General features: G+C 38.0%; 1 protein-coding gene across 1 annotated transcript; it reads left to right on the top strand.

Moving 5' to 3' along the window:
• Nucleotides 1–1,240: 1,240 nt before the first annotated feature.
• On the top strand, nucleotides 1,241–26,158 carry slc1a1 (solute carrier family 1 member 1). Its single transcript, XM_051115147.1, has 12 exons — nucleotides 1,241–1,543; nucleotides 5,861–6,001; nucleotides 11,202–11,294; nucleotides 11,374–11,488; nucleotides 12,141–12,183; nucleotides 12,264–12,368; nucleotides 12,456–12,640; nucleotides 15,142–15,249; nucleotides 18,043–18,165; nucleotides 19,826–20,020; nucleotides 20,121–20,255; nucleotides 23,836–26,158. The coding sequence occupies exons 1-12, from the start codon at nucleotides 1,444–1,446 to the stop codon at nucleotides 24,074–24,076; spliced, it is 1,584 nt and encodes a 527-aa protein (XP_050971104.1). The 5' UTR covers nucleotides 1,241–1,443; the 3' UTR covers nucleotides 24,077–26,158.
• The last annotated feature ends 60 nt before the right edge of the window (nucleotides 26,159–26,218 follow it).

Here is a 26,218-nt window from a genome sequence, read left to right on the forward strand (position 1 = left end):
ATAAACCAGCTAAGGACCAGCATAAACCAGCAAAGGACCATCTTAAACCAGCATCAAAACCCACCTAACCAGCATTCCAGCATCAAAACATACCTACCTATGCTGGTCCTTAGCTGGTTTATGCTGGTCCTTTGCTGGTTCATGCTGGTCCTTGACCAGCAATATGACCAGCATAAACCAGCTAAGGACCAGCATAAACCAGCTAAGGACCAGCATAAACCAGCAAAGGACCATCTTAAACCAGCATCAAAACCCACCTAACCAGCATTCCAGCATCAAAACATACCTACCTATGCTGGTCCTATGCTGGTCCTTAGCTGGTTTATGCTGGTCCTAAACCAGCTGGACCAGCATGCTGGTCCTTGAACCAGCAATATGACCAGCATGAACCAGCAAAGGCATTCCAGCATCAAAACCAGCATCAAAACCTACCTAACCAGCATTCCAGCATCAAAACATACCTACCAGCATATGCTGTTTTTTTCACCAGGGGGGGAAAAAATGATGTTAATTATAATTTCATATTAAATAAATAACAGTATATGAAAATAAGTGTCTAACAATGAAGATAAACCTCTCTCATGCTATTTATATATTATTAAGAGGTATTTTTTCTTAAATTTTGCTATGTCGCACCAACATTTATGGTACGGTTCAGTAATGAAAGACCTGACGAAGTTAGTGACACTTTATATAAAGGTCATACTTAACAACTACACTACATAAACACATGTCTTTTACAAAGTAAGCATTTTTTTAGGGCCTGTATTTGTCAACTACGCATTTTACACCTTTGCTTGAATACTTTTAGTAACATCTTTACAGAGTCATTTGGAATTCAAAGTTTGCCTTAAAACAAACATTACAGCAGTTAAATACGAGCTACTAATATACTAAAAGTCACAGCAAGGCAATTATTGCCAAGAAGGTATTTAGGAAAGCAAATGTGTGAACGTGCTTTTCTCTTAATCTGAGTGTTAATTGTTAATCTGACCAGGCAGTAAAAAAAATAAAGCAAGATTTTTAAAGTTTAACTATTGAATGAAATAAATCGATGTTTATATTGCAATATACCAATATAGATTACGTGGCTTAGCAGCATCAGTAAACGACCGTCATGTCAGTGATAAGTTGTGCTTCCAAATGCTCATATTTTATATCTCAGTTATAGTCCTGTGACGAACTGACGGAAAATCACAGGTCAATTTACAATAAACAAGCGAGCAAAGGTTATCAAGAGAGCCAAGTGACTCTGGCACAGACACAGAAGCAGCAGCAGATCACATCACCCCTCCCAACCGCAGCTTCACGGCAAAACCTGCTGCTGCCGCCTCACATTATTCGCCACCGGCGCTCCGTCTGACTGAAACGACGAAAAGGACGGCTGCGCGGCTCGCCGTATTCATTCGCCTTTCCGTATAGCCCATCGTGTGCCTGTCCGTCATGGATATGCTGGGGAAGAAAGAGCGGAGAGGCAGGGATGTGAAGGGATTGTTGAAGAGGAACTGGGTTCTCATAGCAACCATCACCTCGGTGATACTGGGTAAGATGGGCTGGAGCGCATTCATGCTCCGTCCACATTTCTCCGCATCTCTCGCTTCATTGTTGCGCTCGTTTCACGCCGTTAATTATGTATCCTGTACTGTTGTTTAATTCTCTGTCTGTGGTTGCTTTTGCATCTATAACGCCGTTATTGTGACATCATTCAGTGGCTGGTTTGATAATAAGATCAATTACATTGTTGATGTTTGTTGCATTAGCTGCACGTATCTGCAGGTGTGTTGATGGGTGAATGTGATGAATGAAGGCATTGATCAGTGTGTGTGTGTTTGTGTGTGTGTCTGTCTAGATATTTTACTACTGCCACAGAGAAACGTGACCAGACTTCCAGTATGACACAGTAAAATCTCTGTTTCATCTCACACAAGCAATGACAAATAGTGTAAAGAGACTGGGGCTAGTTGTCACATTTTACACCAGTGACGTTGCTGTTTTAGAAAGTCTGTTTTAAAAAGCTAATTGAAGATGCACACAGTTGCTGGTTAGAAAAAAAGACAGAAATCTCTTTAAAGAAATAGTTTGCACAAAAATGAGAATTTACTCCAAGATGAGTTTGTTTCTTATTCAGAACACATTTGGAAAAATTTAGCATTACATCACTTGCTCACCAACGGATCCTCTGCAGTGAATGGGTGCCGTCAGCATGAGAGTCCAAACATCTGATAAAAACATCATAATACATCAATTGTGAAGCAAAAAAATATTTGTAAGAAACAAATCCATCTTTTTTAACTTCAAACTGTTGCTTCTTGCTAAAAATACAAGTCCTCTATTCATAATATTGCTTACCTCTCCAGTAAATAAGTCGTCTTGTCTGAATCAGGAGAGAAATGTGCACAGATTTCAGTGGAGAATTATGGATTATAGTCTCATATGTTGGCTAGATATGTGATACAAAATGACTGTAATTAACAAATTGCTATGCAGAAGATGTGAGAATTCAGCCTTTCTGTTAAAATACAGTTGAGGTCAAAAGCATACATACATATTTTACCAAAATAAGAGGGATCATACAAAATGCATGTTATTTTTTTAGTACTGACGTGAATAAGATATTTCACATAACATATGTTTACATATAGGACAACTGAGGGACTCATATGCCACTAGAAGGTTCAAACGCTCACTGATGATTCAGAAGGAAACGCAACGCATTAAGAGCCAGGGGGTGAAAACTTTTTGAATTTGAAGATCATGAAAAATTTTACTTATTTTGTCTTCTGGGAAACATGTAAGTATCTTCTGTAGCTTCTAATTAAAGAACTAATAAAAAAAAAAACATTATATTTAGGCAAAATATGAAAAATGTACACATCTTCATTCTGTTCAAAAGTTTTCACCCCCCCGGCTTTTAATGCATCATTTTTTCTTCTGGAGCATCAGTGAGCATTTGAACCTTCTGTAATAGTTGCATATGAGTCCCTCAGTTGTCCTCAGTGTGAAAAGATGGATCTCAAAATCATACAGTCATTGTTGAAAAGGGATCAAATACACAAATATGCTAAAAAAACAAAGAATTTGTGGGACCTGAAGGATTTTTCTGAAGAACAGCAGGCAGTTTAACTGTTCAGGACAAACAAGGGACTCATGAACAACTATCACTAAACAAAAAAACACAGCTGTGGATCTTTTGGGCAATAACACAGTATTAAGAATCAAGTGTATGTAAACTTTTGAACGGGCTCATTTTTATAAATTCAGCTATTGTGGACTACATGTACTGTAAATGTCTTTTATGTGAAATATTTTATTCAGGTCAGTACAAAAATAAAGTCACATGCATTTTGTATAATTCCTTTTATTTTGGCAAAATAATTAAGATTTTGCCGATTCTGCAAGGTGTATGTAAAATTTTTGACCTCAGCTGTACATCCTCATGACAGCTGAACCTTGAACCTTTTTTTTTTTCTTCATGAAAATTCAAATGTAAAACCGTGTTGACAAGCCATTTGTGTAATTAAAGTATATAACCTTAAATATAGAAACCAAACATAAAATATATAACTGAGACAACTTCACCTGAATGCCAGCTCTCCGCTACATTTTTTTGTGCAGAATTGTACAGAAAGTCTTTACGACAATATTTTCTTAATAGCAACTGTATACAATTCTTGAAAATAAAAGCATGGTGTATTCAATTATAAATAATCACAAATGAGTAGTTATTTGCCTTGTCACAAACTGGTAAGTTCGCAAAGGCTTAGTCATCACAACATTAATGGTTTAATGCTTGGCAAAATGCTCAGAACTTATAGGCTGTCCAATAAAATCTCACTATTGCCCTATTAGGCATTTCTGAGCTGATCGGTGAGGCAATTAAGCAGCGGTCATAGATTATACACTGTATGTACTGACAAGATAATGAGAAGAGTCTTGACTGCAGTGATGGCATGTACTATTTTTATATAAAATTAATACACTTTTATAATATATGCAGTATTGATATCATAGTATTTATAATATTTGATTGCATCTTTATATTATAAAAAAAAAAATGTTAAACAAACACTGAGTCTGTTTAATACTTAAATAAAATCAAAATATTATTATTATAAATTGGATTTTCTTTGGATTTATGTGGCCATGTTTATCCGCTTGGCAAAACACAGATTTTGATATTATGCAAGCTTGTGCAATCACCTACTATAAAGCAAAAAGTAGGGCAAGCAAATCACTTTTTTTAGTTTCACCATATTATTATAATGATAAAATGTAATAAAGTTATGTTACAGTATAACAGAGTCTTTTATAATCGATTGTGGCATTTGTGGTCACCTGGGTTTGGTTTAGCCTTGTTAAACATTTAAGACTTCTTCAGGATGTGTACTTGAAAGTGAGAATATCAGATATGGCATTGCATTTTTTAGTTGTGAAGTCATCCCTTGTGAAAAAGAAGTACATTTTAGCATGCTTATGAAAATATGCTTTCAGACACATAATTGCATGTTAATTTCAATTAAATGAAATTGTATTATAGTTTACATTTGTATTAAATGCAATTTTATGGTGTTTTTTAGTGTGTTACTTAAGTTGAACTTTCACTGAGAATTTTATAATTACTTCTATTGACATTTGTAGTCACATAGTTGCAATTTAGTACATTTAAAAATATTAACTTCAAATAAAGATTGACTGCACTACAATTAAAATGATAAAAAAAGTACTTTACATGTGTTTTAGTACATTAGCCAACACATACAAATAACTGTACTTCTTTAAACATGACATTATTAAAACAATGATTTAAAATGTACTTTAATACATTACTCATAGCTTTCCATGTTGTCGGACTCAGAGGTAGTGCCTAAGTAGCGCCAAAACAAACCTGACGGCGGTCACGTGGTACATCTGTAACTGGTTTAAGTTGTAATTTTAAAAACATTCCGAGTTTACACGTGAGGGCTTTGGCATTGGTAGTGTTGCCATAGAAACACATAATTCAGATAGAGTAGAATGTCACGTGTTTTCATCTCGGAATTACGGCATGCTGTGGATGCAGCATTAAACAGTCATGAAAGTACACTTAAGTGGCCTTGTATTTCATTAATATTATATTATCTGTTTTTTTTTTTTTTTTAAATAAATATTTGTACACTATATGAAATTTACACTGAAATTTGTTTTGAAAAGGGGTAAAAATGACATTAATGCCTACTTCAAATTAGCACACATTTGATCAGATTTTTCTTGAAACGATTTGTAAATTATGTCTGACGTTATAAAAGAAGGCTGGAAACAGACACATAAATATAAATGCTATTTGCTGTAGCTGCAGTGCAGTGCAGTCAAACAGACTTCATTAAGTGTATTGGAAAGCTTTTTCGTTTATTTGATCTACGCTATATCTGACTATATCAACATCCATCATCATAGAAGAATGGAATTGAAATGATCCAGCACTCAAAATGACACATTTGTCTGAAATATATGTATCAGTTTAACTGGTTAAATCTTGTACCAGTACAAATGACAACAAATACAGGAATGTTGTTTGTGGCCTGAATATCACAAAGCATTTACAGCTTGCTATTCTTGTTGCTTGCATCCTTTCGAAATGTCAGTCAGATTGGAGATTTGAATTCTCTCTCACTCGCTGTAAAATCTCTCTAAAGATCTGGGATGGCACTTTGTATTTGTGATCATACAGGATAATCATATGAAGTTGATCTTGAGATATTATTGGAATATTTAGCTCTGTACATTCTATTCTGGCTTGTTTCAGGCATCATGTTGATTAGGCACAACTGAGAGCTTCACATTTACAATCAGTTTGTTGTGCTTTCTGTCTTTCTGTCTGCAGGGATCGGGCTGGGAGTGCTGGTGCGGGACTACACCTCTCTGTCCCAGCTGGACAAACAGTACTTTGGCTTCCCAGGAGATATCCTGATGAGAATGCTAAAGCTGGTCATCCTGCCCCTCATCGTCTCCAGCATGATAACAGGTATCCTTCTTTCCTCAGCCCATCGCAGTATCTCTATTTATGACTCACAGTGAACATTCAGACGTTGTAAATGTTGCTGTTTTGTTAGTAGTGTCAAGGGCCACCTTCAGGGATGACAGTTCACCTATAAAAGATTAATCGCAGACCAGGGTCTTCTGCCTTTTGTAATCACACAGAATGTCAGAATCACCCACTAACTATAATAAAAAAAAAACTATTATTATATTATACTATATTATTTGAAAATAAAGCACAGATATTATAGTTAAAACTACAACTTAAATAATAATAATAAAAATAATAATAACAATAATAAAAAACATTTTCATTAATCGAAATAAAATAAACATGAACTTAAAAAAAATAAAATATAAAAACATACTTGATTTCAGCTATGTTCCAAGGTGACAGTTTTAATTTTAATTTGGTTTAACTTGAGGTGCTAAAATAACTCAAAATAAATAAAGGAGAAGTAGAAGGAGAAGTCCACTTCCAGAACAAAAATTTACAGATAATGTACTCACCCCCTTGTCATCTAAGATGTTCATGTCTTTCTTTCTTCAGTCATAATTATGTTTTTTAAGGAAAACATTTCAGGTTTTTTCTCCATATAATGGACTGATATGGTGTCCCGAGTTTGAACTTCCAAAATGCAGTTTAAATGCAGCTTTAACGATCCCAAATGCGGTTGTAAACAATCCCAGCCGAGGAAGAAGGGTCTTTTCTAGCGAACATGCAAAGAAGATCAAACACCCTTAACAATAAAGGTAAAACAGTGATACAGGGCGATTTTGAAGTTGAGGGAGAACATGAGTTGGGAGTTTTTCGACATACCTGTTATTTTCCTGTCACTGTCATGAACTGGAAAAAAACAGTTCAGGCAGAGTAAGACAAGACAAGCGTTTGAGATTAAAAAGTAAATAAATTATATTATTTCTATGAAAATAACTGAAGGTTTCGCTAGCTCTTCTTCCTCAGCTGGGATTGTCTGAAGCCGCATAAAACTGCATTTTGGAAGTTCAAACTCGGGGCACCATTTTTTAATTTTACATTTTGTGATTCAATTTATTACTAGCTTTTTATCATCTCACAAAACCCCTGTAGCTTCCTCATGAATCCTCAGGGGTTCGTCAATGCAGAAGTAAGCTGTTTACTGGTAATGTGTTAGACTTCCGGTTCATTAGCTTCTATAAGGAATAGTGTTGGGCAGTATTGCATTATTTTGTAACGGATCCACTTGCGAGCCTTTATTATAGGGACGAGACAGATACATGGTCGTACAGGCAGGGTCAAAATCAACAGTAACAGGAGTGTCAGAGGCGAGACGAGAGAGAATAGTCCTTGATGACGAGCGATGGTCCGAAGGCAGGCGGCGATCAGTCGAAAAGGCGGAGCAGGAGGCGCAGGAGCCCTCCAGGGCGGGGCAGGAGGTGGAGCCGGAGGCGCATGAGCTCTCCAGGGCGGAGCCGGAGGCAGAGCAGGAGATGCAGGAGCCCTCCAGGGCGGAGCCGAAAGCAGAGCAGGAGGCGCCGGGGCCTTCCAGGGTGGAACCGGAGGCAGAGCAGGAGGCGCCGGGACCCTCCAGGGCGCAACAGGAGGCGCCAGGGCCCTCCAGGGCTGAGCAGGAACCCGCATCATGGACTGGGACCTGGGGAGAACAGGGACAGAGGAGGCAAACAGAATAAAGGGAGAAGCAGAGAGTTTAAAGGATAACGCCCCCTCCATAAGAGGTTCTACAGCAGGCGCTGACACCTCTGGAGACATTAGCGCGGCTTCTCCGACGTGAGAGGTCGCTGGCGCTGACTCGTGGTCTGATGAGATCTCTGGAGCAGGCTTGTGATCAGACGGGAGCTCTGGATCAGGCTTGAGACCAGACGGGACCCTCTGGAGCAGACTTGAGACCAGACGGGAGCTCTGGAGCAGACTCGAGACCAGACGGGAGCTCTGGAGCAGACTTGAGACCAGACGGGAGCTCTGGAGCAGACTTGAGACCAGACGTGACCCCAGGAGTTGACTTGTGAACAGACGTGAGTTCTGGAGCAGGCTTCGGATCAGGCGCAACCACAGAAGCTGACTTGTGAACAGACGTGACCTCAGGAGCTGACTCTGGGCGCTCAGACGAGACGTGACTTGACTCTGGGCGGTCAGACGGGACGTGACTTGACTCTGGACGGTCAGGCGGGACGTGACTTGACTCTGACAGGAAACACAGCTTTAACCTGACTTGACACAGGAACAGCAGCCGTAGCTTGACTTGACTTGGAAACTTGACTTGACTCGGGAAATGCAGCTGTACATTGACTTGACTCAGGAAACACAGCTGCAACTTGACTTGACTTGGAAACTTGACTTGACTCAGGAAATACAGTTGCAACTTGACTTGACTTAGAAACTTGACTTGACTCAGGAAATACAGTTGCAACTTGACTTGACTTGGAAACTTGACTTGACTCAGGAAACACAGTTGCAACTTGACTTGACTCAGGAAATGCAGCTGCAACTTGGGTAGACTTGGAAACTTGACTTGACTCAGGAAATGTAGCTGTAACTTTAAATGGCTCTTGTATGGCATGGCAGCTGTGACGTGACGGAGCTCTATCTTCGCCGCCATTGTGTGAACGGGCTCCGCCGTCGCCGCCATCTTGTGAGCGCGCACCGGCACGGCCGCCATTACACGGGCAGGTTGCACGGCCGGCGTTGCCGTGATGTCGCGTTGAGTGCGACAGTGAGCGAGGAACCGCTGATCTGGAGTGCAATGTTCAGGTATTGGGTTATAGTCCAATGGGGCTGATACAATGGCATTAAGGAGCCGAAAGGTTCAGAGAGCCCTCCACGGAAAAATATCATCAGACACAGATCGCTCACAGAAGTCTGATGTGCTAATGTATGAAAGTCCATAACGTATTCCTCAACCGATCGCCCACCTTGCTTGAGGAGCATGATCTGTACCGCAAGGTCCTGAACTGCTGGATCCTTGTTGACGGATTGTTCTGTTACACGGAGTAAAGGACGAGAGGCGAGCGGATCCACTTGCAAGCCTTTATTATAGGGACGAGAGAGATACATGGTCGTACAGGCAGGGTCAAAATCAACAGTAACAGGAGTGTCAGAGGCGAGACGAGAGAGAATAGTCCTTGATGACGAGCGATGGTCCGAAGGCAGGCGGCGATCAGTCGAAAACGGGGAGCCAGGCAAGAGAATCAAAAACACAAGGAACTAGAAACAAGAGTACGCTAAACAATGGGAGAAACACTATCAACAATCCGTGACTAGCGTGAGGAAAGACCGGGGCTTTTATGGTGCTGCTGATTGGTCACATGTGCTGACGCAATCAGCGTGATGCATGGCGGGAGATGTAGTCCGGGGTGTGGTACAACAGTCAGAGTGTGATGATGGTGTGAGAGTGACATCTGGTGGTGAGCGGACAGCGGGACACCGACCAGATTCGTGACATACGCGTTCTGTAGCTGGAAATACAATCATTATTTTGAGTTTATTTCTGTCAAGGGCAAGAACATTCTCGTGCATTGTCAATTGGAGGGGAAGAAAACCTTTTCAACTGTGAAAAACTCCATATTCAATTTAAAACACCTGAAAAGGCAGCACGGCACATTAAAACTTATTGAGAACATACCGGGTGCAGAGGGCAACGGATCAACTTCTATTGTCTTCACATGAGTCTTTGCCCTCCCGTGCCCGCACCCGCACTCGCCCATCAAGACTTGTCCCGCGCCGCTCTCTGCTGTGTCGAGTCCAGTGCCAGTGGATTAGAGACCCGCACTCCCGCTGGACTCGACGCAACAGAGAGCGGCGCGGGACAAGACTTGATGGGCGAGTGCGGGTGCGGGCGGGCAGAGACTCATGTGTGTGCATGAAGCAATAGAAAAAATGATTTGCGGGACTCCCGCAAAATAGAAATATCTAAATATAAAACATCTAAAACAAATGAATTGCTATTCATGTATTGGACAAAAGCAACAAGAACAACTAATATAAAACAAAAATTATTAACACACATAAGCATAGGCAGAGTTTCTATTTATAACACGTGTTTGCAGCGTTAAACAATGTTCATTACTGGAATGCAATGGACAATCAGAGAATCCACTCACCGCTCGAAATGCCGTGCATTCTGCAACCACACACACAGCAGCCTATTACTTTTAGTAAAAATAACAGTGAATGTTGATGCTTTAATAACAAATATTTTATCGGGAGCATTTATGCTGGGATGTTAGGAAACACAAACTTAATTTTTCACATACATTTCGTGGATGTACAGAAAAAAAGTAATACAACTAGTAATGTAACTAATTACTTTTGAAATAAAGAAATCAGAACAGTAATTTGATTACTTTTAAAAGGAGTAATCAGTAAATTTAATTACTTTTTCAGAGTAACTTGCCCAACACCGATAAGGATTTAACAAGAGGAATAACAACGTGCAGTCAACGGTAAAACTGTTTGCACAACAAACAGTTGTTCCCATAATTAAGATAATACATTAAAATATGATAAGACACACCAGTTTGCATTATCAAGCAGCAAAACAAGTTGTTTTGTACAGCTAAAAACTGCTGGAAGCAAATGACACCGGAAGCCAGACACAATACGTTTACAAATGTCCCACTCTTATGGGAGAAATAAGGTGGACAGCCAAGTATTTTATTGCTGAAATATGTACAGTGTATAGTGCCATGATCCCAGAAATGCACTCAGTGTCTGTGGTTTGAACAACATCAGTATGTGTTTTGGACAATATCCTTGTCATTTCTGGGTATAAAGTTCTTACAGTAATCACTGAAGATCAACAATAATGATTTCTTTTTATTACATCCTGCAATAATGGCAATATGTACATGTCACAGTCATACATGCCCCTTTGGCAGATGAAATGCTTCCTGATTACTGGATTAAAATGGCCCAAGTTTAATTATCTGTTTAACTGCCAATTAAGCTTAGTATGCAAGAGACCAATCAAAACAGTTTAGACATAATTTTAGAAATAGCTGTAGTATTTTTTCTAGATTCTGAATGCATTATTTTAATGTTTTCAAACTTTGTGTTGTCCCTTATCACTGCAAATCAACACCAAAAGATAAGGATTTATTACATCTAAACTGTAGCCATTGTTATTTGGGTCAAGAGTGTTATTTGGAGAATGAACAAATGGTACTATCTTCTGACCTTGTTTGTGAAGGAGTGGCAGCGCTGGACTCTGAGGTGTCGGGCAGGATCGGTCTTCGTGCCGTTGTTTATTACCTCTCCACTACCATCATTGCTGTCATTCTTGGTGAGTCACATAAACATTGCATCTATTATCATTAAAGATAATAAATGTGATTGTTTAACAATGATGTTGTGATCAAAAGGAATCGTTCTTGTGACGACGATTAAACCCGGGGTCTCTCAGAGTGCTGAAAATTTAGAGAGAGCAGGAAGCACTCCGAATGTGACCACTGTTGACACCCTGCTGGACCTTATTAGGTAAAAATCGCACACCTTGGTCTACATGTTGTAAGAAAATGATATACATTGTGGCCAAAATATTTGAACACTTAAAGGTGCTGTATGTAATGAAAAACAATACTACAGCCAGTTATGTCACTTTGAAATGTGCGTTCCGTGTCAGACTGTCTGTTTTTGTTTTGGTCTGTATGACTCCGCCCACTGCCAATTTACCCAATAGGATTTTAACATCCCAGGTTGCCAGTTGGTGGAAAACACAGCGTGTTGCAGCCATGGAAGCCAGCAAAGAATTTTGGTCAGAGATCACAGATTCGACCCAAACTAAAAACCCTCGCCATCCAATTAAAAAGCTCTATGACCAGAGGCATATTTAAGCAAGTTACAGTGTATAAGGCTGTGCATCCTCAATCTGGCAACCCGCGTTGAGTCTGAGAAGGAGGGGTGGTAGAAACAACTCTCTCTAATATGTTGAATTTGGACTGCAGTACCCTTTTCAACAGATAGCTGTCAATATTACATACTGTACCTTTAATGGAATAATTAAAAATGTGTGATATTCATTGCAATAGTAAGCATCTAGTTAATCATGAGAAAGTTCCTAAACTAAAGTTAGCTATAATATAATCATGAATCTGTATCAAGCACTTAAAACAAACTAATTTCTTCATAGGAATATGTTTCCTGAAAATCTTGTGCAAGCCTGTTTTCAGCAGGTAAAATATAATATGTTTTAACTTATATTAAGTCATACAAATATAATATTTTGTTTAAATAAACATCATCTGTGTTTTAGTATAAGACGCAGCGCAAAGAGATTGAACCACCGAAAACCAACATAAACACAACTAATACGACTACATTCCCACCGTTCACCACCATTATTTCAGCAGTTGCACAGGTGAGAGAAAGATGAATGGTAAATATGATAAACGTATGGTAATGACAGAGAATGTATGTATTAATTTTTGGCTTCTTTATTGTGTAGAATTTGACCAAAGACTACAAGATCATGGGCTCATATTCAGATGGCATTAATGTTCTTGGTCTGATCGTGTTCTGTGTGACTTTTGGCCTGGTCATCGGCAAGATGGGAGAAAGGGGCCGAATCCTGCTCGAGTTCTTTGATGCTCTGAATGAGGCCACCATGAGAATTGTTCAGATTATTATGTGGTTAGTTCCGACGTCTTACTAACAAGAATCACTGTTATTATTATTTTTCAGACTTGAGGATAGGTTCTATTGACCCTAGCAACCTCATTATACCCATTATACCATTATACCACTGAAACCACATAGCAACCACCCACCCTAGAAACCACAGTGCATCTCCCTAACAACCACCCAAAATACCATCAAAACCACATAGCAACCACCCAGAACACGATAGAAACAACAGTGCAACACCCTAGACAACACCCGGAACAACCTAGAAACCACATTGCAACTTCCTAGCAACCATTGAGAATACCCTAGACACCACACTGCAACCTCCTTAGCAACCACCCAGAATACCATCAAAACCACATAACAACCACCCAGAACATGATAGAAACAACAGTACATCTACCAAGTAACCACCCAAAACAGCCTAGAAACAACATTGCAGCTCCTTAGCAACCATCCAGAATATCGTTGATACCACATAGCAACCACCCACCCTAGAAACCACACTGCAGCTACCCAGAATACCATCGATACCACATAGCAACCACCCACCCTAGAAACCACATTGTAGCTCCCGAGCAACTACCCAGAATACCAACAAAACCACATAGAAACCACCGAAAATACCATCAAAACCACATAGCAACCACGCACCCTAGAAACCACATTGCAACTCCTTAGCAACCACCAAGAATACCATCAAAACCACATAGCAACCACCCACCCTAGAAACCACAGTGCAACTCCCTAGCAACCACCCAAAATACCATCAAAACCACATAGCGGCCATGCACCCTAGAAACCACATTGCAACTCCTTAGCAACCACCAAGAATACCACTGAAACCACATAGAAACCACCCAGAATACCATCAAAACCTCATAGCAACCACCCACACTAGAAACCACATTGCAACTCCTTAGCAACCACCAAGAATACCATTGAAACCACATAGAAACCACCCAGAATACCATCAAAACCACATAGCAACCACCCACACTAGAAACCACATTGCAACTCCTTAGCAACCACCCAGAATACCATCGATACCACATAGCCACCACCCACCCTAGAAACCACACTGCAACTCCCTAGCAACTACCCGTTGTACCACCAAACCACATAGCAACCACCCAGAATACCATCAAAACCACATAGCAACCATCCACCCTAGAAACCACAGTGCAACTCCCTAGCAACCACCCAAAATACCATCAAAACCACATAGCAACCACCCACCCTAGAAACCACAGTGCAACTCCCTAGCAACCACCCAAAATACCATCAAAACCACATAGCAACCATGCACCCTAGAATCCTCAGTCCAACTCCCTAGCAACAACCCAGAATACCACTGAAACCACAAAGCGACCACCCAGAACACGATAGAGACCACAAAGCTAAAACTGAGACCCCCCTAGCTACCACTTAGCAACTCCCTAAGAACCACCAAGAGTACCCTAGAAACTGCATAGCAACAAGCCAAAAAAGCTTAGAAACCACATACCAATTCCTTAGCAGCCATTCAGAATACTCTAGAAACAACCATCTAGCAAACACTCTTAATGCCCTAGAGATGGTATCACAACCATTTAGCATCACCCTAGAAATAAAGTTTAGCAACCATCTAGAACTCCCTCGCCAGCTCTTCTCAACCAACAACCCAGAATACCCTAGAAATCAAATAGCAACCCCTGAAAATACCCCCCAGTTCACCTAGAAACACTCCAGAACACCCCAACCACCTCCCAGAAAACACTAGGAACCTCATAGCAACCACCTGGAACTCCACATAACAGCTCCCCCCATCAAAAAGCCTCAAAAGCCTCAAAAGCATAGAGGAACAACCCAAAACACCCCAACAGCCTCCCAGAACCATCTAGAACTCCCTAGCTAGCACATAGAAAGTTCCTAGAAACCACTCTAGCATACTCTAGGTATAACATAGCAATGACTCGGATTACCCTAGAAACCACATAGCAAACATCTACCAGTCAGAATACCCTAGAAATCATTTAGCAACTATAAAAGCACATAGCAGCAATACCTTAGCAACCATACAGAATACCTGAGAAATAACAACCAACCAGCAACCAGAATCAGAATACCCTAGAAACTGCACAGAAACAACCCAGAAAAGCCTAGAAACCACATAGCAACCATTTAGAACTCCCTAGCAACCACAAAGAATACCCAAGAAATCACACAGCAACCATTGAAAATATCCTCAAAACTGCATAGCAACCTTCTAGCATGCACTCTGAATACCCAAGAAACTACACAGCAGTTCCTTAGCAACCATTTTAGACTACCTTGGAAACCGCACAGATACACCCTAGCAACCGCCCACAGCAAGCACCAGTAATTTTTTTTCTTTCTCTTTTTTACTGCAGTTATGCAGTTGAAACAAACATGTAGGAAGATACATCAGCCTATAAATGATATGTTTCTCTGAGTAATTTTGATTATAAATAATGTAATGATACTTAATTATTTTTCCCTGGCAGCTACATGCCTATCGGCATCTTGTTCCTAATCGCCGCCAAGATCATCGAGGTGGACGACTGGGAAATCTTCAGGAAGATGGGCATGTACATGGTGACAGTGCTCAGCGGGTGAACAAGCTTCTCTAATGTTCTCTTGTTGATTAGCAGAGCAGCAGATTTACTGTCAGGCCGTTTATATCGTCTCTGTTCGCACACAGATAAGAGCCACGGACATTTAAAACTGCTCAAGCTGCGGATGTGCTTTTTATACATTTCATAAACTCCAAATTTACACTAATTTGAGTGATATAGGCGATCGAACATCGGTCAGGAGATTCTATAGCTGCAGTTAAACAAATGCCATCTGCGCTCATGTGGAATGAACCGAGAGGACGTGTTTGGGTTGCACACTGCTGAGTCAAACAGAGAAAAATGTAGCTCTTAAGACTAGAGAGGATATAAATCCAAGTGACCTTGGTAAAAATACTGGATGCTTTTAACCACAGTACCTTTCAAACACATATCTGTATATTTAGGTTGGCTTGAGAAAGAAATTCTGTCATCTGTCCATCCATCTATCTATCTATCTATCTATCTATCTATCTATCTATCTATCTATCTCTATCTGTCTAAGACATGCTATCAATGTACTAATTCATGCTAGCAACATGCTAATCATGGTATCAATGTGCTAAAACATGCTATCAATTAAATCATGCTAATACATGCATTGTGCACAGTGTGTGTGTTAAATGCTAGCAGTGTATTAAATCATACTAAAACATGTTAGCAGTGTATTAAATCATGTTACCAACATGTTAAAAAATGCTAGCAATATGTTATTCATGCTAGAGACATGTTAGCAACATACTTATCATCCAAGAAACATGCTAGCAACATGCTAATCATGCCAGAAACATATTAAAAATGTGCTAGCAACATGTCAGTCATGTTAACAGTATTGTAATCATGCTAGAACCATGTTAGCAACATGTTAATAATGCTAACAATATGCTAATCATGCTAGAAACATGTTAGCAACATACTAGAAACATGCTAACTACATGTTAATCATGTTATGACATGCTAGTAAAATGCTAATCATGCTAGCAACAGACTAACTATATTAATCATGTTAACAACATGCTAATTATTCTAGAAACATTCCAACAATATGTTAATCATGCTAACAATATGCTAATCATGCTAAAATATGCTAGCAACCCTGGTGAGAAAAACAGCATATGCTGGTAGGTATGTTCTGATGCTGGTTTATGCTGGTCCTTGACCAGCAACGTGACCAGCATAAACCAGCAAAGGACCAGCTTATGGACCATCTTAAACCAGCATCAAAACATACCTATCAGCATATGTTGGTTTTTTCACCAGGGAACATGCTAACTACATGCTAATCATGTTGCCAACATGTTAATCATGCTAACATTATGCTAATAATATTAGCTACATACAAGCTACGTACATAACAGGATAACTATGTTAAAAACATGATAACAACATGTTAACTACGTTAATCATGTTAACAACATGCAGATGATGCTAACAACATGTTAACTACATGCTATCATGCTAGAAATGTTAATCATGTTAACAACATGCTAGCCACATGCTAATCATGTTAGAAACATGCTAGCTACATGCTGATGACATGCTAGAAACATGATTAACAACATGCTAATCATGCTAGAATCATGCTAGCAACATGTTAATCTTGCAAAAAAATGCTAATCATGTTAGCTACATGCTAGATACATATATACCAGCTAACTACATGCAACATCATGTTAAAAACATAATGGCACCATGCTAACAACATGCTAATCATGCTAGCTACATGTGAACTACACAACATGCTAGCCAAATGCTTATCATGTTAGAAACATGCTAGCTACATGCCGATGACATGTTAATCTTTGCTAGAAACATGTTAACCACATTGCTAATCATGTTAGAAACATGTTTAGCAACATGCTAACTACATGCTAATCATGCTGGACACTTGCTAAGAACATATTAATTATGTTAACAACATGTTAGCTACATGCTAGCTACATATATACCAGCTAACTAAATGCGACATCATGTTAAAAACACAATAGCACCATGCTAAGTACACGTTAATCATGTTAACAATATGCTAATCATGCTGGCAACATGTTAACTACATAACAACATGCTAGCCACATGCTTATCATGTTAGAAACATGCTAGCTACATGCTGATGACATGCTAGTCTTGCTAGAAACATGCTAACCACATGCTAATCATGTTAGAAACTTGCTAAGAACATACTAATTATGTTAACAACAAGTTAGCTACATGCTAATGGCATGTTAAGCAACGCTAGAAACATGTTTACCAACATGCTAATCATGCTAGAAACATGCTGTCATCATCTGTCTAGTCTAAAGTTTCGAACTTCAAGCTTTTACAACTGCTTTAAACTTTCACGCCAGGCTTTCTCAAGCTAATCTAAAGTTTGTCTTGACTAACTTTTTTTTGTTTAGTTATATCTGTAGTCTTTGTTTTAACTCTTTCCGCCATTGACAGAATTTCCTGTCATTTAGGAGACAACAAAGCCGCGCAATTAATGGAAATTTCTACTTTCCGTGTTTTCACAGGGAGTGTTGATTGAAGCAGTCTGCTTCATCTATGTTTTGATCACCAATCTGAATTCAACAAAAACTTTTTTGTGCTTTTTGTTTATTCATGTATTGATTAAAAAAATTATGAAGCTATAGATATATATCGGGAAAGAGTTAAATAACACCAAACAGCTTTTTAGTTTCACTAAAATTAAAGGTATATTTTACAGACTCTTTATTTTTAAATATATATTCTAATGCTCATTGCTGATGATGATGTATAATGCCTTGTATTTTAAAATATGTTCTCCTTTCACAGACTAGCCATCCATTCCATGATATTCCTCCCCCTCATATACTTTGTGTTTGTGAGGAAGAATCCATTCACCTTCACTCTGGGAATGGCACAGGCTTTGCTAACAGCTCTCATGATTTCCTCAAGGTGAGTCGACAAATATTTTAGCATCTGTATTATCTGGGCATGTTGACTAAAGGCTGGAATACACCACACAACTTTTAAAATCTGAAGAGGTTTTAAAATGCTAAGCATCATACAGCCACCGCCCTTGTAAATGGTTACTGAAAAAAAAAACTGTAAGTTATACACTAACCGACGTTATTGTTTCTATGTTTGATTTACACACTAGCAGTACTGTTGATGAGAGACACATCTCAAATAAAAACGTGTTAAGCCAGTTTAAAACTGGCTTAAAATATCAAACATGAACGATGTGATTTTCTATTAAATCTGTCAACTCAAATCTGCAGACTGGCTCGGATTTTTAGCAACTAGCGCCAGCTCATCCAGACTGTAAATCAGAACAAAAATCTAGGCAAACCTAGATTTGTGGCCCGATTTAAAATCTGGAAGAGCCTTGAAGAGCAACTTTCTTCATGAGTCAGTCTTTGTGCTGACTGTGCACCTGTAGTGTATTTCAAAGTTTAAGATTATATTTTTAATCATCTGTACTTGCAGATAACATAACATTAATTAAATAAAATGTCACTTAAGTGAATTTAAGAAGAGGCTGTTTAATTACCATGTTTCCTAATAAACCTAAGCACTTAAATGCTTTATAATAATACCAAATTAACATTGTTTTGCTTAAATTAAATGTAAAATCATTGTTTTGGTAAGCCTTTCACATACATTAAATGTGTTGACTATCATACTGCAGCACATGTAAATCTGTATAATTTGACCAGTATAATTTTAACAGAGGTGTGCTATTCAGTATTACATTTAAAGTAAAGCATTTTAAGTGTACTAAACTGCAACTTCATTACAAAAGTGTAATTAAAAATATATTATTTACATAGTTGACATTCTGTCAGGCGTCGCGTGCGGGAAGGAGGAGGAGTAGGGACAAGGAAGTCAGGAACACACACTTTATTAATATAATCCATACAAGGGAACAGGAACAGCAGGGAGACCACAAGCAAACACAACGAAAACAACATTAAATTACTTTAAGAATCGATGTCGAACGAGGAACTGAACCAAACTTAAATACCCAGGCTAATGAGACAAGGACAGGTGTGAGTGATTAAACAATGACGTCATAATCAGAAACGGAACAGGAAAGATCAAATAAGGACATATAAGGGAAAAACCAACGAAACAGTCCACAGGGGTGTGACACATTCAAGTTTCAACAGAAATGACATTTTCAGAAATTTTTTACAGAAATGACAAAGACAATTATTTATGAAATTATATATAAATATATATAAACTGTTCACTGAAGTACAGCCAATTGCATTTCATATCAATTTAAAATATATTTTAAAAATACATGAATATGATGAACTTTAGACAGCTTATAAAAGATAGCTAATATTTAGTTTTTTAATGCACTAAATTCAGACATTTTAGATGGGATTTGAGTGTCCAAGTAGTTTCTGCAAAACTATGAATAATATTTTCAAAAATCTGAGAAGCAGCCTTTCATGTTGTTTTGATCATTGCTTATAGCAAGGCTGTTCAGCCCTGCTCCTGAAGATCTTTTCTCTTTTAGATGTTTTTTATGAACAAACAGACTTTTTTTTAATCCACAATAATTAAAGGAAACTGCTATTAACAAGACTCTTCACTATATCAGCTCAGCCACTCTGCCGGTCACGTTCCGATGCGCAGAGGAGAACAACAGGATCGACAAGAGAATCACCCGTTTCGTCCTTCCAGTCGGTGCGACTATCAATATGGACGGCACTGCGCTGTATGAAGCCGTTGCTTCTATATTCATAGCCCAATTGAACAACCTCGACCTGGACGCTGGCCAGATTGTTACCATTAGGTAAGCGGGATATAAGCCAATTGGTGTGATATAATAGAGTTAAGTGGCTTCATGAAGGACGAAGGCCCGAATAATATTTTTTGACACATTCATTTCGTAGTATCACAGCAACAGTCGCCAGCATCGGTGCAGCAGGAGTTCCAAATGCTGGACTGGTAACCATGGTGATAGTCCTCACAGCAGTGGGCCTTCCTGCCAGTGATGTCACCCTCATCGTCGCTGTTGATTGGCTGCTGTAAGTATCTGGTTTTTATGACCACAGTATCAGGTTTAATTCATGTGACACAGTAGTGATGATGTATTTTTGTAGGCCAACCTGTACCACCTAGGTTTCCTAATAGGAGTTTTCCATTGGCTTTTGGATTATTGAAGAAAATAAACTCCGTGACCAGCAAAATGAACACATTTGAACTTTTATGCTTAAAGCTAAACATAGGCAAAAAATGAAACATGGTCACATGACTTCAGCATCACCACCATTAGGTTTCTGACAACGCTTTCAGTCTGTAGTTAAAAACATTTTCCCTAAAAGTTTGAGTGATAGTGTGCAAGAGCACAGTTATTAATACAATGAGGCTGTGAAAGCAACTAGTGAGTAAATTGAGTTTAGTGAGTTTACCTGTTTGCTTTGAGGATGTTTAGCATACCTGACAATCTCTGTCATCCCATTTAGCTGTTTGTTGGCATCTGCCTTTTTCAAGAAATGTAAAAGCTAAAAAATATATATATTACTGGGGTATTACTTGTGCATTGTATGCCATAGAATGAAATGTGAAAATATCTTGAGCTTGCCTGCATTCACCCAAGTCGTTTCTAGGTTTTGGCCTACAAAAATGCATCATTCCTGCTGCAATTTATTGGTTCATTTCGTATTTACGAGTTGACAAGTTGTAATTACAAAATAAGGTGTGTTTAAATCACTTTCGGTCAGAGCAAGATGGCAATATAATTTTTCTTCAAAACATTCAGCGGAAAAAAAAACGTAAAAAAATATTAATAATGAATGTGCATCAGGCATGTTCTTGCTTTATGTTTTTATTCAGTTTATGAAGTTGCTGAATATGTAATTATTATATATTGCTTTCATAATTTAACACTTTCATATTTTGTACATGCAACTTAGTTTTATTTGAAATGGAAGAGAATAATTTAATTCATTTGAACAAATTTACATTCAATAAAGATATATGCATATATTGCATTCTTTCTGACATGTTTATGAGTTTAACACATGAATGCCATGAGGAAAGAAGTGGGAAACTCTAAACTTTCTTTAAGCTGTGATTTGGAGGTGTGTCAGCGAGAAAACATCAGATGCGATGAATGGAGTGTTTGTCATGTAAGGGATAATCAACGGCTTGCCGTGCATCAAAGGATTTTTAAATGCACGACGTGGAGGTAAAGAACCACCAGACGCGAAGTGCATTTAAATCCTTTAATGCACGGCAAACTGTTGATTATCCCGCTTATTCTATGGTCATTTGCCAAGTTATAGACAAGTTAAAAATAGTATTGCTCTTTGCAGGGCATTAATTCGGCATGACCGAATGGGTAAAAATTACGGTTAATTTTGTCAGTTACGGCAAGTTAGGTGTGGCATTCTGCATTCTGTTTTGTGGGAGTGATGTGTGTTGGTTAGTGTGCATCAATCAAAGCAGTGCATTAATACAGAACGGTGATTAAACTGACTTGGAACTACTTGTGAATTAAACTGTTTTACTTACCTGCCTGTCAATCAGAATCCAGTATTCAAACAGACCATGGAATAATTACAATATACACTGCCCTCCAAAAGTTTGGAAACCCTGGCAAAGTGTGGTTTTTGATGATGTCACCATAAATCCTTATCATTTCTTGGTGCAAATACATTAAAGTATCTTGACATTATCATTGAAGACCATCAATAATAATTTTCATTTTGATTACATAATAATGTCAATATATACATGTCAAAGTAAGACATGCCCCTTTGCCAGCTGTGATGCCTGGTTACTGGTTTAAACTTGGCCCAGGTTTTTAAAAGATTTTTGGGTCAGCACACCTTAATAGCCTCAACAATTGATTGCCAATTAAGTTTAGAATACAATGAATTTAGGCCCAGATTATGCAGAGCTGTAATAGCTGCTAATGCTGGATATTTTGATGAATTGAAAATTTAAAGGGGTCTCACACCAACAGAGGCCGCTCCCACGATAGTTGATTGATATGAGCGTTTTACCTCAGATCATCTGTAACAGTTCGACCTCCCTTTCAATGCCGGAGCAGTGATGTAAGTTAGACAAAAATATCTCAGATTGAGTGATTGAGGTGTTGTGTTGCTGGATGTAATAATAAACATAGTGGTCGTCATTTAATCCCGACACTGAAGATGCAGTGGATTAAGTTTGTTTGTGAATGGAATGCATCTCCCGATCTACATAAATGCGTCTATGTTCGCACAAATCATTCGTGATCTAGCTTCACTTACAGCAGAAGTGACTATAAGGGTTTTTTATGAATCTCTGGGATCGCCTTTCCTTATAACGTGCTAGTTAGCAAGTTTAGCAGCTAAAGGTGGCTAAAGTAAATAGGCTTCTCACTCCACGGAGAGAAGAGAGGGGCGGGCGAGCAGAGCTCATTTGCATTTAAAGGAACAGTCGCTTAGAATGGGTTGATTTTTGAGCTCATTTTGACAAGGTAAAAAGGGTGTTGTTTTACACAACCTTTGAGAATTTTTAACCAAAGTATATTATAGACTTTTCATTAAGACCCTAAAGAATCATATCAACTTGTGGAAAATGGGCATCCAGTGACCCCTTTTTTCTATGTATAAACTGTTTATGTAATAAAATGTAAGAATGTTTTCGCAGTTTGTGTTGTCCCTTATCAGTGCAAAATTATCACAAATTAAAAAGGCTTCATGCCAATATTGTCCAAAACCCCACTTTTCTAGGGTGTTTCCAAACTTTTGGTGGGCAGTGTAACTATAAGTTGTTTTATCTAAGCATGTACAAAATATAATAATATTGTACAATTACATTAGATATAAAATAAAAATTCACATAAAACTACAAAAACTCACTGATGCACATTCTTTACAGTTTCAAATCGTAATGTTTTTTTGTTTGTTTGTTTGTTTTTGAAGAAGAGGTACATTGGCATCTTATGGAAGCCCATTTCTGACATGGAATAATTAATTTAAAAAAAAAGTTATTGTGACATTTTATTTCACAATTCTGAATTTTTTCTCACAAGATGTATTTTTTATGTACTTGAGATATAAAATTAGAATTGATATATATAAACTTGAAACTCTGAGAAAAAAAAATGAATTATAATATATACACTAAGGGCAAGCTTTACATAACTGTAACAAAAGTTATGCGTTTTAAAATGAAAATGCACTAGTGTAAACATTAGAATTCTTTAAAAAGCTTTAGAATGTTTAATTTTTCTTGCAATTCCGACTTTACATTTGGCAGTTCTGAGTGTATAACTTACAATTCTAACTTTTCTCAGAATTCTGAGTTTAAATCTCGCAACTCTTTTATATTTATGACCAACTTTTTTAGCTCACAATTCTGACTTTTCTCAGAATTGCAAGAAAAAAAACTGAATTCTGAGATAAAAACTTTTATTTTTATCCTGTGAAGGCAACAAGCCTCCATCTTGCTCTAATCAAATGACCTGAACACACCCAACATAGTAATTGCGACTTCCCAACTCATAAATATGAATTTCTGACATGACTGTAATGCATATGATTTCTGAAGGACCATGTGACACTGAAAATTATAGTGTGAAAATTGACATTTTTTCCCATCAAATCGATCCAGCGATCGCTTCCGTACCATGGTCAACGTGCTGGGAGACGCCTACGGCGCTGGAATAGTCCAGAAGCTGTCAAAACGAGAACTAGAAAGGATGGACCTGACTTCAGACGTGGACGCGGCCAACCCCTTCGCCCTAGAGACCACGCTGGACGACGACGAGTGCGAGAAGAAATCTTACGTGAACGGTGGATTCACCATCGACAAAAGCGACGCCATTTCCTTCACCGAGACCTCGCAGTTCTAGAGGTGAACGTCTGTCCTGAAAATGTGACGTCGCTGAAAGAGTTCAGAGAGGTAGGAGCCATTCATAAAAGCTGTGCCATGACTAGGACGGAAAGTCATTAGCGAGGACATGATTGAGCGCGGACATTAGCAATACCTGCCCTTGCGGTTCTCCTTCCTTCATTTTTCCAACCGTGCTCTTGAACTTACGTGTGCGCCAGACTGAGAGAAAAAACGGACGTGAGAAAACTGTGCTTCCACAGCTCATTAACCTGTTGCCATGACTTATGCAAAGCTGTTTTCTTTTTAGTTTCCTTTGGTTTTGTACTAACGAATAGCTTTTTAGCAGTAGGCCATTTTCGTATTTGTGTGTCTGAGAAGGAGCTCTGTGCAATCTTGCGCATCTGTTTGAAAGAAGCTCGGCAGATTAGTGTAACGTACGCATGTTGCTAACTAGCCAATGTTATTATACAGAGAAAACGCTGAGTTCAAAATTTTTATTCGCAAATTACGTTCAAGTTTCAAAATCAGTAACGTGTGAAATGTTGCCAGTTCTGTATTTGCACTTGCTATCGAAAGCCAAATGTTTATGAGCTTTGCGTGTCTTTCATTTCAGATTTGTGCCAAATTGAATGTGTTGATATGAAGGGGAACATTTTTATACAAACGTTGCATGATAAGGATTTGATGTGGAGTACAGAAATGGCCTTTGGAATGAAAATCAGATCCTTTGTACATATATTTTGTCATGATACTGAAAGTGGCAAGCCTTAATAGTTTCTTCAGCAAGCCACTGATTTATCATTTTTCTTCTCCTTCTGTTGTTGAATCATAGCTATTTTGAGGAATATTTTTAAAAGACCATGCCGACCATGTTGTCAGTGCCAAATTTCTGCCATTGAGCCAGTTTTAACGTTCTTTTACAGTAATTAATTTTTTAAACACTGCCAGTCAAAAGTTTTTGAACCGTTAGATTTTTAATGTTTTTTTAAAGAAGTATCTTCTGCTCACCAAGCCTGCATTTATATGATTTAAAGTACAGCAAAAACAGTACAATTTTGAAATATTTTTACTATTTAAAATAACAGTTTTCTATTTCTGTGATCAAAGCAAAATTTTCTTATTCATTACTCCAGTCTTCAGTGTCAAATGATCCTTCAGAAATCATTCTAATAGGCTGATTTGCTTCTCAAGATACATTTATTATTATTATTATTATTATTATCAGTATTTAAAACAGTTGAGTATTTTTTTTCTTTTTCAGAAATAGAATAGAAAGAATTTTTAGATTTTGAATAGAAAGATCCAAAGATCAGCATTTATCTGAAATAAAAAGCTTTTGTAACATTATACACTATACCATTCATACACTTGGAGTCAGTATATTTTTAAGGAAAGAAACTCTAGAAATTTATACTTTTATTTAGCAATGATGTTTTAATTAAACTGATCAGAAGTGACGATAAAGGCATTTATAATGTTACAAAATGTTTCTATTTCAGATAAATGCTGTTTTACTGAACTTTCCTTTTATCAAAGAAACCTGAAAAAATTCTACTCAGTTGTTTTCAACACAATAACAATAATAATAATAATAATAATAAATGTTTTTGAGCAGCAAATCAGAATATTACAATGATTATTGAAGGATCATGTGACTGGAGTAATGATGATAAAAATTCAGCTTTGAAATCAATGGAAAAAATACATTTTAAAATATATTTAGATAGAAAACTGTTATTTAAATAGTAAAAATATTCCACAATATTACTGTTTTTGTTGTACTTTGAATCAAATAAATACAGGCTTGGTGAGAAGAAGAGACTTCTTTAAGAACTTCAAATATCTTACTGTTCAAAAACTTATGACTGGTAGTGTACTTTGGGTTACATCAGAAATGAGAGAAAACGATCAATGTGAAGCATTAACGGTCTGTGTTTGAGGTTAGAGAACTGAAATAACACTGTAAAGCACACCATCGTACAACTGTATTTATACAGTACAGTAGTCAAATTAGTTATACTGTATGATTCAACAAGTACTGTATGTGTATCCACAAAATAATAAAGACAAATGTGTCAACACCTACAAAATTCCACGAATTTACTTTTTCCAATTAATTTTTTTTTACTTTAGATAGATAGATAGATAGATCTGAATGAAT

The sequence above is a fragment of the Labeo rohita genome, chromosome 7 (assembly GCF_022985175.1).
Source record: "Labeo rohita strain BAU-BD-2019 chromosome 7, IGBB_LRoh.1.0, whole genome shotgun sequence".
Classification (NCBI taxonomy): domain Eukaryota; kingdom Metazoa; phylum Chordata; class Actinopteri; order Cypriniformes; family Cyprinidae; genus Labeo; species Labeo rohita.

Coding starts and splice junctions, on each gene's coding strand:
- slc1a1 (XM_051115147.1), top strand. CDS start 1,444: ATGGATATGCTGGGGAAGAAAGAGCGGAGAGGCAGGGATGTGAAGGGA. Junction 12,641..15,141: donor ATTGTTCAGATTATTATGTG/GTTAGTTCCGAC, acceptor TTTCCCTGGCAG/CTACATGCCTATCGGCATCT. Junction 18,166..19,825: donor GCTCTCATGATTTCCTCAAG/GTGAGTCGACAA, acceptor TCACTATATCAG/CTCAGCCACTCTGCCGGTCA.